General features: G+C 42.6%; 1 protein-coding gene across 1 annotated transcript in view; it reads right to left on the minus strand.

Annotated features, from left to right (window-relative positions):
- Positions 1–896: 896 nt before the first annotated feature.
- NDUFB3 (NADH:ubiquinone oxidoreductase subunit B3) overlaps positions 897–12,808 on the minus strand; it is a 29,313-nt gene continuing 17,401 nt past the window's right edge. Inside the window, exons 2-3 of the mRNA XM_073646498.1 lie at positions 10,732–10,870; positions 897–1,135 (exon numbers count right to left, since the gene is read on the minus strand). Of these exons, the coding sequence (XP_073502599.1) occupies positions 979–1,135; positions 10,732–10,868 (294 nt within the window). The 5' untranslated portion in view covers positions 10,869–10,870 and the 3' untranslated portion in view covers positions 897–978. The remainder of the gene's footprint in view (positions 1,136–10,731; positions 10,871–12,808) is intronic.

The following is a 12,808-nucleotide window of genomic DNA, read 5'->3' on the forward strand; positions in this document are numbered from 1 at the left end:
CTATGTGGGGCCCATTATACTGTATGGAAGACTATGTGAGGCCAGTATACTGTATGGAGCACTTTTTTGTGTGGCCATTATACGGTATGGAGGGCTGTGTGGTGATTAAAGTTGGAGAATCATACTGTGATGGGGGTCACCATACCTTGCGTGTGGAGTGTACTGTGGAGGAATTCACTGTGGGAGTATCTTACTGTGTTTGGGGGAACTTTTGTTGGTATCATACTATATTATCTGTATTATTCAATGTTTTTTTTATCTCTTATTATTACATATTTAAATTAGGCCATTAGGTTATATGCTTTTTACTGTTCTTACATAACATACATCATTCTAATATTTTATTGTAAGATCTATTAATTAAAATGTACTCTGTTCATGGGACAACCCCTTTAAAGTTTGTTTCCATATGAAAAAGTTCATCATTTTAATTGTTGATAAGGAAAAATTTCCGCAATTGTAGACATTTTTTTTAATAAATATCAAGGATGGCTTGCGACTTTATCTAAGCTTTTAATTTTGTCCCTCTGTATTTGAGTTTGACATCCCTGATATAGAGTAACCTCAGTTACTGAGACCACATGCCATAAAGTTACATTATATGGGCAATATAGGGTTAAAAAGCAACACCTTGGTAAATCATTAAAAAGGGTTCTAAAATCATCAATATAGTCTACTGGAGACAAAGAAATGGGCAAGAGCACAGACATTACTGGAAAGTGACCGCACATATTCTTAGCAATGGTACGTAAATTCCAACTATAGTATTAGACATCTATAGCATAGAAAATGGACATGATGGAATAAATGCTTTTCTTTGAAAAAGTGTGAAATGCATGCAGGCATTGTGCTAATCATTAGGAGATTCATGCAATAAAATGAAAATACAAAATGTATATAATTTAGAACAACAAACATTTAATACAGTTTTAATCTACAGATTTCTAAACAGCCAATGCACTCCCCAGCATCATTTGTTCAATGGTGGCCACCGTTTTTCTTGGGAGGAAAGAAAGCGTATTCTACACCAAGTGCCACCACAAAAGCAGCAAACCCCCACTTAAATCCTTTGAACATAACTTGACCGATGGTGATTGGTTTAGAAAACTCTCCCATGAATCGCCAAGCTTCATTCCTGAAAAAGAAGAAGAAAAAAGAAAACAGATGTAACTTTACAGACACAAACCCTCAGTCTTGTTTAGAGTATTGTTTCTCAACTCCAGCTCTTGGGTACCTTTGGGATATCTTAAAGAGAGAACACCGCCCATATCCACATCGGAAGTGGGAGATGCTGATGATGTTCTGACCCTTATCTGAAAAGGCGCATAAATGATCAGCAAGTATTGACCGCTCACATTTCATGGTAGGGGTATGAGTCGTAATGAGATTGGCACCGCTCACTTATAATGTAGAAGTGAGCAGCTCTGGAAGGCGCTGGATATCCCCGTCACTGGATCTGGGAAATACAAGTTTAGCCCTTCTTTTCTCTCTTACAATGTACCCTGAACAATGAAAAGCATTTTTTGCAGGGACTAAAAGGTGGCAAGTTTTCCCCCCCTTACATCCGCAATCAATGGCTGATGACGCGATAGCACCTCAAGGGTATAGGCCATTCTTTGAATCAGATCGCTGTAGCTGAAAAAGGAGATGTCCTTAAAGGGAATTTGTCACCAGGTTTTTGCTACCGCACCTGAAAGCAACATGATGTAAGAGAAACCCTGGCTCCTGCGGTGTCACTTACTAGGCTGCTTGGTGTGGTTTTGAAAAACCCCTGTTTCCTCTGCAGCAGATCTAACAGTTCTCTAAATGCTGAGCTTTTAATAACCCCGCCCACACCACTGATTGGCAGCTATCTGCACACTGTGCATAGGCAGAAAGCTGCTAATCAGTGGTGGGGGCATGGTTATACAGAGCTTATGAATATGGTGGACTACATGGCAGAAAGTTTACTAGTCATCTACTGATAATCTGCTGATAAAACAGTGATTTTATCAAAACTACATTAAGCAGCCCAGTAAATGACAAAATACTGGAATCATGTCTCTGTCTCTATGATATGCTGCTCTCAGATTAGGTGGCAAATACCTGGTAACAGATTCCCTTTTAAAGAAAAATGATGCCTGATCTTCAATCTGGATCATATGAAAATTGTCATATGATGTACATGTAATAACTCCTCAAAACAGGCTGATTCTCATGATCTATATCTAAGCTGATGATCAGGGCTCATGTGACGTCACAAAGGGCCCGATGCATTACAACTGGCATTTCATACACCAGTCTTAGTGACAGATGTGCAAGAGTAAAATGCAACAAATTTGTTAAGAGCCGCACGCCACTTACAGTAATGTATTCTCAGTGGCATACTCCGACTGGAGTAACCTTTTTGGTATAAGTTACACCGTAACCTTTCATGAAATACCTGTATGGGCGCCATCACACACCAGTCCCACCCATAATCCACCCACAATGGCGGAGCTGGCAGGGACAGTTGTGAAAATGCCAGAAGATGCTACATTTTTGCTCAATTTCATTGTTGAGCCAAAATTTTGCAACTTTTCAAAGTGTTTTATGCCAGTTTTTATGGAAATGTTTTGATGAATTGGCCACAAAATCTGTGCTTTAGCTGGAGTGTTGGAAGGAGGGTGACTTTTAGTTCTGTTTGATGTCAATTTAAAAGATAACTATAGTGTCATTTTTTATACATATCATAGGGGGCCCGAGTCCGGAGACACCCAGCGATCAGTCAAAACACCGGTCTGAAGTGCACAACTCCTGCATATATGGGCTAAATCTATGGGTCTTCTCACCACTGAGCGATGTTTGGATCCATAGACTTACCATTATTTGAGCCCATACAACTCTGTGCATGTGGATCATGAATAGCTCACTTCAGAGCAGTGTTTTTCTGAATTGGTGGGGGACTCAGGACCAGGGTCCTCTTTGATCAGCAGCACGTAGGAGCTCCTACAACATATAAAACATTTCATTACATGATTGTTACCCTTTAAGTCAAACTACTAGAATGAAGGAGGAAGGTGCACTAACTAACAAGCCAGAGACAAGTCAGCCTGTGCCAACCTTTTTTTCATAAAACTATTTTCAATTTCTAGATGGAGAGGGGCAATATATTGACACCTCAGGGAAAACACAGAGGAAATATTTTTTACCATCTGGACAGCAAATAAACAGCGGTAGTCTTATGGTGGGGAATATGAGCTATCAATGGAAATTCCAACAGCCTATAAACATAACAGCCAACAATCACAATTTTCACAAGACCTAATACAGAAAATAGTATCCATTTTAGCACATGGCATTTTTATGGTTTTGATTTAGGATTGAACTGTTTAGAGATATAAATCCAGTTATATAGATCTTATGGGGGAAAACAAAGATCCAACAAAGTTCAATCTAAAGAATTGGAAAGAATATGGATAAAGAAAAGTGAATGAGTAAATGTTCAGAATTGTGTGTACCTTTTGTTGATCCAGAGGAAAGTAAAAAAAAAAACAAACCCTGGAAGGCAGGGCCGGCGCCAGAACCGGCAAACCTGGGCAAGTGCCGTGGCCCTAGACCATCAGGAGGGCCCACTTGCCATCGGGGCCCGAGCCGCTCCCCCAGTACCTGTACAGGACCACTGGCACTGCTTGATTGCTGGCACTTCACCAGACATGTCCTCCCGCAGTGTGCTGTGCTGCTGTGTCTGGTAGTAATGACATGGCAGGGGTGACACTGCACCTTTAATTTTTTTTGTGTTGCCCCTGCCGCGTCATTACTAACAGATACAGCCGCACAGCGCTGCCATGTCTGGTGAAGTGCCAGCAATCAAGTAGCGCCGGCAGTCCTGTACAGGTGGTGGGGGAGCGGCCCGGGCCCTGACGGCGAGTGGGCCCCCCTGATGGTCCATGGCCATGACTGTGACGGCAAACATGCTGGCGGCCCTGGACAGCCACATGATGTTAATATCTGTGTATGACTGTGTATATATATTTGTGTTTTTAAGAATTTGTCTTCAAATATGTACATATATCTGTATGTGTACGTATCTGTGTATATTTTTGTGTTTGTGTATGTGCGTGTCTGCGTATTGTATGTGTGCATGTCTGTGTACTGTGTGTGCGCATGTCTGCGTACTGTGTGTGTGTGTACTGTGTGTGTGTACTGTGTGTGTGTACTGTGTGTGTGTGTACTGTGTGTGTGTGTACTGTGTGTGTGTGTACTGTGTGTGTGTTTGTGCATGTTTGCATATATTCCTTATCCTAAGTCATGATCACACTGGATCAACATTCAGAGCATGAATTTTATATATTGTCATAAGTATTTATGATATTTTCTTCCAAGAAATCCTCTAGCTTTTTTTTTTTTTTTTTTTTTAATCATCGGCTGTTCCTGCTGTGACCAGCTCCTGAGGTCGTAGGTTCCATGGATCTCATGGTAAAAAGAAGCTTTGTCTCCTCTGGAAAGTGAACCTCTTTTTCTCAAGATGCATGAAACGCAATTATGTCTTTTGGGGTAATTAGCACATATCTGTTCTGTACCAAATTTTATGTACAGGTTATTTAAATACATAGAAAAAGTTAAAGGAGTTGTCCACTACTAGTACAACCCCTTCTCGATCTGAATGTTTGGCGCCGATAAAATAAAAACAGTTATACTCACCTCCTGTGCCAGCGCTGTTCCCGTGGTGTCAGCACTCGCGGTCCCGGGGCTCTCGTGTAGTTGTTATGTCACATGAGCCTTTGGATGTATTGAATATCAACAGAAGGTCAGGGCTGCGGCTGCTCTCTAACTCCCTCTTGATGTTCGATTTGTCTGAAGGCAGAGAAAGTTACTCCAGCGCTGATTGGGTGCCGGGCTCATGTGTCATATCACCTGCACGGGAGCCCTGGGACCACGAGTGCTGGAACAGCGCTGGCACAGGAGGTGAGTATAAGTCTTTTCATTTTATCGGCACCAAACATTCAGTTCGAGAAGGGGTTGTATTAGTAGTGGACAAGCCCTTTAATCATGCATCACTTACAGTGGGTACGGAAAGTATTCAGACCCCTTTACATTTTTCACTCTTTGTTTCATTGCAGCCATTTGGTAAATTCTAAAAAGTTCATTTTTTTTCTCATTAACCCCTTAAGCCCCGCGGGTGGTTTGCACGTTAATGACCGGGCCAATTTTTACAATTCTGACCAGTGTCACTTTATGAGGTAATTACTCTGGAACACTGCAACGGATCCCCCTGATTCTGAGATTGTTTTTTCGTGACATATTGTACTTCATGATTGTGGAAAAATTTCTTCGATATCACTTGCGTTTATTTGTGAAAAAAACAGAAATTTGGTGAAAATTTTGAAAATTTTGCAATTTTCAAAATTTGAATTTTTAAGCCCTGAAATCAGAGCGATATGTCACACAAAAGCGTTAATAAATAACATTTCCCATATGTCTACTTTACATCAGCACAATTTGGGAACCAAAATTTTTTTTTGTTAGGGAGCTATAAGGCTTAAAAGTTGACCAGCGATTTCTCATTTTTCCAACAAAATTTACAAAACCATTTTTTTAGGGACCACATCACATTTGAAGTCACTTGGAGAGGTCTTTTTGACAGAAAATACCCAAAAGTGACACCATTCTAAAAACTGCACCCCTCAAGGTGCTCAAAACCACATTCAAGAACTTTATTAACCCTTCAGGTGCTTCACAGGAATTTTTTGAATGTGGAAGAAAAAAATGAACATTTAACTTTTTTCACAAAAATGTTACTTTAGACCCAAATTTTTTTATTTTCACAGGGGTAACAAGAAAAAATGGACCCCAAAATTTGTTGTGCAATTTCCCCTGGGCACGCAGATACCCAATATTTGGGGAAAAAACACTGTTTGGGCGCACGGCAGGGCTCGGAAGGGAAGGAGCGCCATTTGACTTTTTGATTGTAAAATTTGCTTGAATAATTAGCGGACGCCATGTTGTGTTTGGAGAGCCCCTGTGTGCCCAAACTTTGGAGCTCCCCCACAAGTGACCCCATTTTGGAAACTAGACCCCCCAAGGCACCTTTATAGATGCATAGTGAGCACTTGGAACCCCCAGGTGCTTCACAAATTGATTCGTAAAAATGAAAAAAAAAACACTTTTTCATTTTTACGAATCAATTTGTGAAGCACCTAGGGGTTCCAAGTGCTCACTATGCATCTAGATAGGTGCCTTGGGGGGTCTAGTTTCCAAAATGGGGTCACTTGTGGGGGAGCTCCAATGTTTGGGCACACAGGGACTCTCTAAATGCAACATGGTATCCGCTAACAAATTGAATGGAAAATCGGCTCAAATTGTTAGCGGACACCACATTGCGTTTGGAGAGCCCCTCTGTGCCCAAACTTTGGAGCTCCCCCACAAGTGACCCCATTTTGGAAACTAGACCCCCCAAGGCACCTTTCTAGATGCATAGTGAGCACTTGGAACCCCCAGGTGCTTCACAAATTGATTCGTAAAAATGAAAAAGTGAAAAAAAAGTGTTTTTTTTTTTCACTTTTTCATTTTTACGAATCAATTTGTGAAGCACCTGGGGGTTCCAAGTGCTCACTATGCATCTAGATAGGTGCCTTGGGGGGTCTAGTTTCCAAAATGGGGTCACTTGTGGGGGAGCTCCAATGTTTGGGCACACAGGGGCTCTCCAAACGCAACATGGCGTCCGCTAACAATTTGAGCCGATTTTCCATTCAATTTGTTAGCGGACACCATGTCGCGTTTGGAGAGCCCGTGATGTGCCTAAACAGTGGAGCTCCCCCACAAGTGTCCCCATTTTGGAAACTATACCCCTCAAGGATTTTATTAAGGTGTATAGTGAACATTTTGAACCCAGAGGTACGGCACAGAATTTGTTTACATTAGGTCATCATATTGAATAAGTTGTCATTATTCTTGAGCGCAAGTGCTTGCTACTTGAGTTTGCATCGGGTACTCAGGTATGCACCATGTACAGCGTGTGCTCGAGTGACATGCTCGAGTCCCTGCTCCGCATGTTTCACGGTTATTAGACACCCAAAAAAAAACATGCGGGGATCGCTCGTGCATGGCAGGCAATCCCCGTAAAGTTTTTTGGCCGCGAAGCATATGGGGCAGAGACTCGAGCATGTCACTCAAATACCCACGATACTCAATGCATACCAGAGCACCCGATGCAAACTCAAGTAGCGAGCACTTGCTCTCAACACTAGTCGCCATATCGTCATCTTTTTTTCTTACTTTTGAAAAAAATCCCAACCCCAGCCCTAGCCCCAGCACAACCCTAGCCCCAGCACAACCCTAGCCCCAGCACAACCCTAGCCCCAGCACAACCCTAGCCCCAGCACAACCCTAGCCCCAGCACAACCCTAGCCCCAGCACAACCCTAGCCCCAGCACAACCCTAGCCCCAGCACAACCCTAGCCCCAGCACAACCCTAGCCCCAGCACAACCCTAGCCCCAGCACAACCCTAGCCCCAGCACAACCCTAGCCCCAGCACAACCCTAGCCCCAAACCCAGCCCAAACCTAACCCAAGAGTTTATTTTTGACGCCGTTCCTTGTGCGGTATAAGTGATTAGACGACTTTATTCTTCGGGTCGGTGTGATTACAGCAATGCCAGAATCATATGGGGTTTTTATGACTGACAGCTGTCACACACTAAAAGACGCATTTTTTTGTAAAATCTAGTTTTTGCATCCCCATATTTTGAGAGCTATAATTTTTCCAGATTTTGGCAGACAGTCATGTGACGGCTCGTTTTTTGCGGGATGACTTGACGTTGTTATTGGTGCCATTTTCAGGCGCGTGACATTTTTTGATCGCTTTCTATTCCGATTTTTGGGAGGCAGAATAAACAAAAACCAACAATTCAGGAATTGTTTTTTTTTTTTTTTTTTTTTTATTCTGTTCCGCGTGTGGTAAAATTGATGAGGTAGCTTTAGTCTTCGGGTCAGTACGTTTACAGCGGTACCACATTTGTATCATTTTTCTATGTTTTGGCGCTTATACACAATAAAAGCTATTTTATAGAAAAAAATATTTTTTAGCATCGCTTTATTCTGAGAGCTATAACTTTTTTATTTTTCGGCTGATGGAGCTGTATGGCGGCTTGTTTTTTGCGGGACGAGATGACATTTTCAGCGGTATCATTTTTATTTATATGTGTCTTTTTGATCGCGTGTTATTCCACTTTTTGTTTGGCGGTATGGTGATAAAGCATTGTTTTTTGCTTCGTTTTTTTTTTTTTTTTTTACCGTGTTCACTGAAGGGGATAACTAGTGGGACAGTTTTATAGGTCAGGTTGTTCCGGATGCGGCGATACCAAATATGTGTACTTTTATTGTTTTTTTTTTTTTTTTATAATAATATTTATTGATGGGTACATTATATTTTTATTTTTGGTGTATTATTTTTTTTATTTTTTTATAATGTTTTTGCACATTTTTTTTTATTTTTTTTTCCACTTTCACACAGTTTATACACTTTATTACTTTGTCCCACTCTGGGACTTTCACTTTTTTTTTTCTGATCGCCTGCATGGCACAGGAATTAAGCACCATCCCTATGCCATGATGGCTGTCAGAAGTGCACAGTGTGAAGATTGCTTGGAGATGCACTGCGCATGCCCAAGCAATCTTCCTGCTCTCTGGTGACCCGGATGTTGTCATGACGACATCGGGTCGTCATGGCAACACCCGGGAAGCCTTTGCAGACTGCGCTGGAAGCCGGAAGAGGAGGTGAGTATCGCCGATCACCTCCCCTTGCCCCCGCAATGCCGCGATCGACTTCGATCGCAGCATCGCGGGGGTTAATGTGCTGGGAGCGGTGCAGGACCGCTCCCTGCACATAGTACCGGGTGTCAGCTGTGACAATCAGCTGACACCCGGCGGCGATCGCGCCCGCACAGCCTGTGTGCGCGCGCGATCGCCATGACGTACTAATACGGGTCTGGCTCTTAAGTCCCAGGGCACAGACGCGTATTAGTACGTCAGATGTTATTAAGGGGTTAAAGTACACTCTGCACCCCATATTGACTGAAAAAAAGCAGAATTGTGGAAATTTTTGCAAATTTATTAAAAAAGAAAAACTGAAATATCACATGGTCATAAGTATTCAAACCCTTTGCTCAGACACTCATATTTAAGTCACATGCTGTCCATTTCCTTGTGATCCTCCTTGAGATGGCTCTACTCCTTCATTGGAGTCCAGCTGTGTTTAATTAAACGGATAGGACTTGATTTGGAAAGGTACACACCTGTCTATATAAGACCTCACAGCTCATAGTGCATGTCAGACCAAATGAGAATCATGAGCTCAAAGGAATTGCTCAAGGAGCTCAGAGACAGAATTGTGTCGAGGCACAGATCTGGCCAAGGTTATAAAATAATTTCTGCAGTACTCCAGGTTCCTAAGAGCACATGAAACTTAAATCGAAGAAGTTTGGGACCACCAGAAGTCTTCCTAGACCTGGCCGTCCAGCTAAACTGAGCAATCGTGGGAGAAGAACCTTAGTGAGAGAGGTAAAGAAGAACCCCAAGATCACTGTGGCTGAGCTCCAGAGATGCAGTAGGGAGATGGGAGAAAGTTCCACAAAGTCAACTATCACTGCAGCCTTCCACCAGTCGGGCCTTTATGGCAGAGTGGCCCGACGGAACCCTCTCCTCAGTGCAAGACATATGAATGCCCGCATAGAGTTCGCTCAAAAACACATGAAGGACTCCCAGACTATGAGAAATAAGATTCTCTGGTCTGATGAGACGAAGATGGAACTTTTTGGTGAGAATTCTAAGCGGTATGTGTGGAGAAAACTAGGAACTGCTCATCACCTGCCCAATACAATCCCAACAGTGAAACATGGTGGTGGCAGCATCATGCTATGGGGGTGTTTTTCAGCTGCAGGGACAGGACGGCTGGTTGCAATTGAAGGAAACATGAATGCGGCCAAGTACAGAGATATCCTGGATGAAAACCTCTTCCAGAGTGCTCTGGACCTCAGACTTGGCCGAAGGTTCACCTTCCAACAAGATAATGACCCTAAGCACACAGCTAAAATATCAAAGGAGTGGCTTCAGAACAACTCTGTGACCATTCTTGACTGGCCCAGCCAGAGCCCTGACCTAAACCCAATTGAGCATCTCTGGAGAGACCTGAAAATGGCTGTCCACCAACGTTCACCATCCAACCTGACGGAACTGGAGAGGATCTGCAAGGAAGAATGGCAGAGGATCCCCAAATCCAGGTGGGAAAAACTTGCTGCATCATTCCCAAGAAGACTCATGGCTGTACTAGCTCAAAAAGGTGATTCTACTCAATACTGAGCAAAGGGTCTGAATACTTATGACCATGTGATATTTCAGTTTTTCTTTTTTAATAAATTTGCAAACATTTCTACATTTCTGTTTTTTTTTTCAGTCAAGATGGGGTGCAGAGTGTACTTTAATGAGAAAAAAAATGAACTTTTTAGAATTTACCAAATGGCCGCAATGAAACAAAGAGTGAAAAATTTAAAGGGGTCTGAATACTTTCCGTACCCACTGTAGATCTAATTCACAATTTTTTTCCAAATCTATTTAGGATTACACTGTATCCTATTGCCTAATCTGTGTCATGTGTTTCTACATAACTATGAGGAAATCCCAAGATTGGGGACGTCCAATATGTTGCAAGAATGTTCTCAGATGTCCTTGCTAGCACTAGTATTTTGTGCAGTATAAACTTCTGTCTGAATGCTACCTTAGCCATGGGTCCTTCAGTCCCTTTTTTGCAAGCTTCTTTTGGACGTCTTCCAGAGGTGTCCCCTCTATTTTCCAGCGCCTGTAATCTGGAATGGGAATCTTCTCATGCCCATGGTGTTCATGTCCGTGGCCCATACCTGTGAAAGACAGGATTTACTTTATTATGCATTTCCATCAACAATTCAGGGGTGGTGGTACCAGTTAAATCCCCCATGTCCCTATTAGGCAAGTAACTGACACACAGTTAGGATTCTGCTTATTGACAATCCGCTCCGTCATCACAAGACTGCACACGAGCGTCTCATACTTCTAGTCAGATGCCATTAAGATTATCTTCCTGGCTCTCACATTTTCCACTAAGAGAAGAATAATGAGAAGCTTGCTGGCATGTAACTACAAGTATCCAAATATGAAAAGTCACATAACAACCAGGCCTGTGGAGTTGGTAAGCCAAACCTACGACTCCACGACTCCGGCTCCCTCATACATGGCTCATGTTTAAGTGATAAATTTGCTGTAGAACAGATTCATCTCAGCTAAAAGTCTAGACCCTTAGATCAGGAATAGGGCAGACATTTATAGGACATTTCATAACTTTCCCAAATTCTTATGAAAAAAAATTCCCCACAAACTGCATTGAACTATTGTACCCAATTTATTATATATTTTATGAGTCGGAGTTGGTCCATTTTATACCGACTCCACGACTCCACAGCCCTGATTACAACTGCAAAAACTATATATTACTCACTGTTAGGATTCAACATCAAATAATTAGATAAGAGTCCCTGATAAAATATATGCCTGGTTCAGAAAATAAGCGTTTCCTTGTTGCTTATACAAAATAGCTTTACTATGTAACACATGGGATGATCTGCAAGTTCTGTCTGACACAAACAGAGTATGATGTCTGCTATCTGCTGGCAAACTAATGTAGTACCTTGATAATATTGCAGAATAATTGTTTGTTTAACCCCTTATGGCTATGTGCCCACGATGCAGAAATGAAGCAGAAAATTTCTGCAGCATTTCTGCATCTCCCTGGCAGAAAAAAAGCATGCAGATTGTGCATGCGTTTTTCCTGCAGAATACATGCGGAATACATGCGGATTCACATGCGTACCCACATGCGTTAACGCATGTGTTTCCGCATGCGGACTGACGAGCACTTTCCAGGCGATAGCATCACTTGGAAAGTGCTTGACAACTAGATCACACTGTATAAATCCATGCAAAAGGCATGGATTTATATAGCGTGACCGTAAAAATAAAAAAATAAAGCTATACTTACCCCCGATCCCCCGCCGCGTGTGCTGTCGTGCTCGTCCTGGCTTCGTCCGGGTTGCCGGCATCTCGCGAGACAGCCTGCGGTCACATGACCGCGACGTCATCTCAGGTCCTGGAAGGTAAGCGCTGCAGGGGCCGCCGGACAGGTGAATATAAACTTTATTTATTATTTTATTCTTTTTTTTACAGGTACAATGGTACCCAGGTCAGGATGAGAGTCTTCTCTCCTCCAGAACTGGGTACCATCCGCACATAGAGACGCATATAATCCGCTTGTACAAATGTACAGACACGCATTCTATGCGTCTCAATGCAAGTCAATGGCGGCGCTTCCGCAAAATTAATGAACATGCTGCGGATTTATGAGCGCTGCAGAAATGGTGCGAAAAAATCCGCAGCATGTGCATTGACATTGCGGAATGTCATTGGGGACCATGGGGTGCGGATTACCATGCGTTTTTGATAAGCGCATGAAAAACGCATCGTGTGCACGCAGCCTAAGGCATTAAATGGACCTTTCACCTAGTTTTTCATGTTGATCTAGACGTAGGATATAATAGAGGCTGTAGAGCAGAATAAAACTTTTTTCTTTTATTTTGCCTCCCTGTTGAGGAAATAATAGCAATCAAAGTATTTGGCAGCTAATCAGTTAATTTTCATTAAGTCCAAGTGGTTGTTTTCATTGGGGGCGTGTGCTTCTTCTCCCTGTATGATGCTGACCAATCATAAGCAGGCAGCAGCACTCAAAACAAAAGAAGAGCACACCCCCGCACCAGCACTCTGAGCTC

This window comes from Phyllobates terribilis, unplaced genomic scaffold (genome assembly GCF_046119375.1).
Source record: "Phyllobates terribilis strain yellow unplaced genomic scaffold, ASM4611937v1 Scaffold_9__5_contigs__length_417890890, whole genome shotgun sequence".
Taxonomy (NCBI): domain Eukaryota; kingdom Metazoa; phylum Chordata; class Amphibia; order Anura; family Dendrobatidae; genus Phyllobates; species Phyllobates terribilis.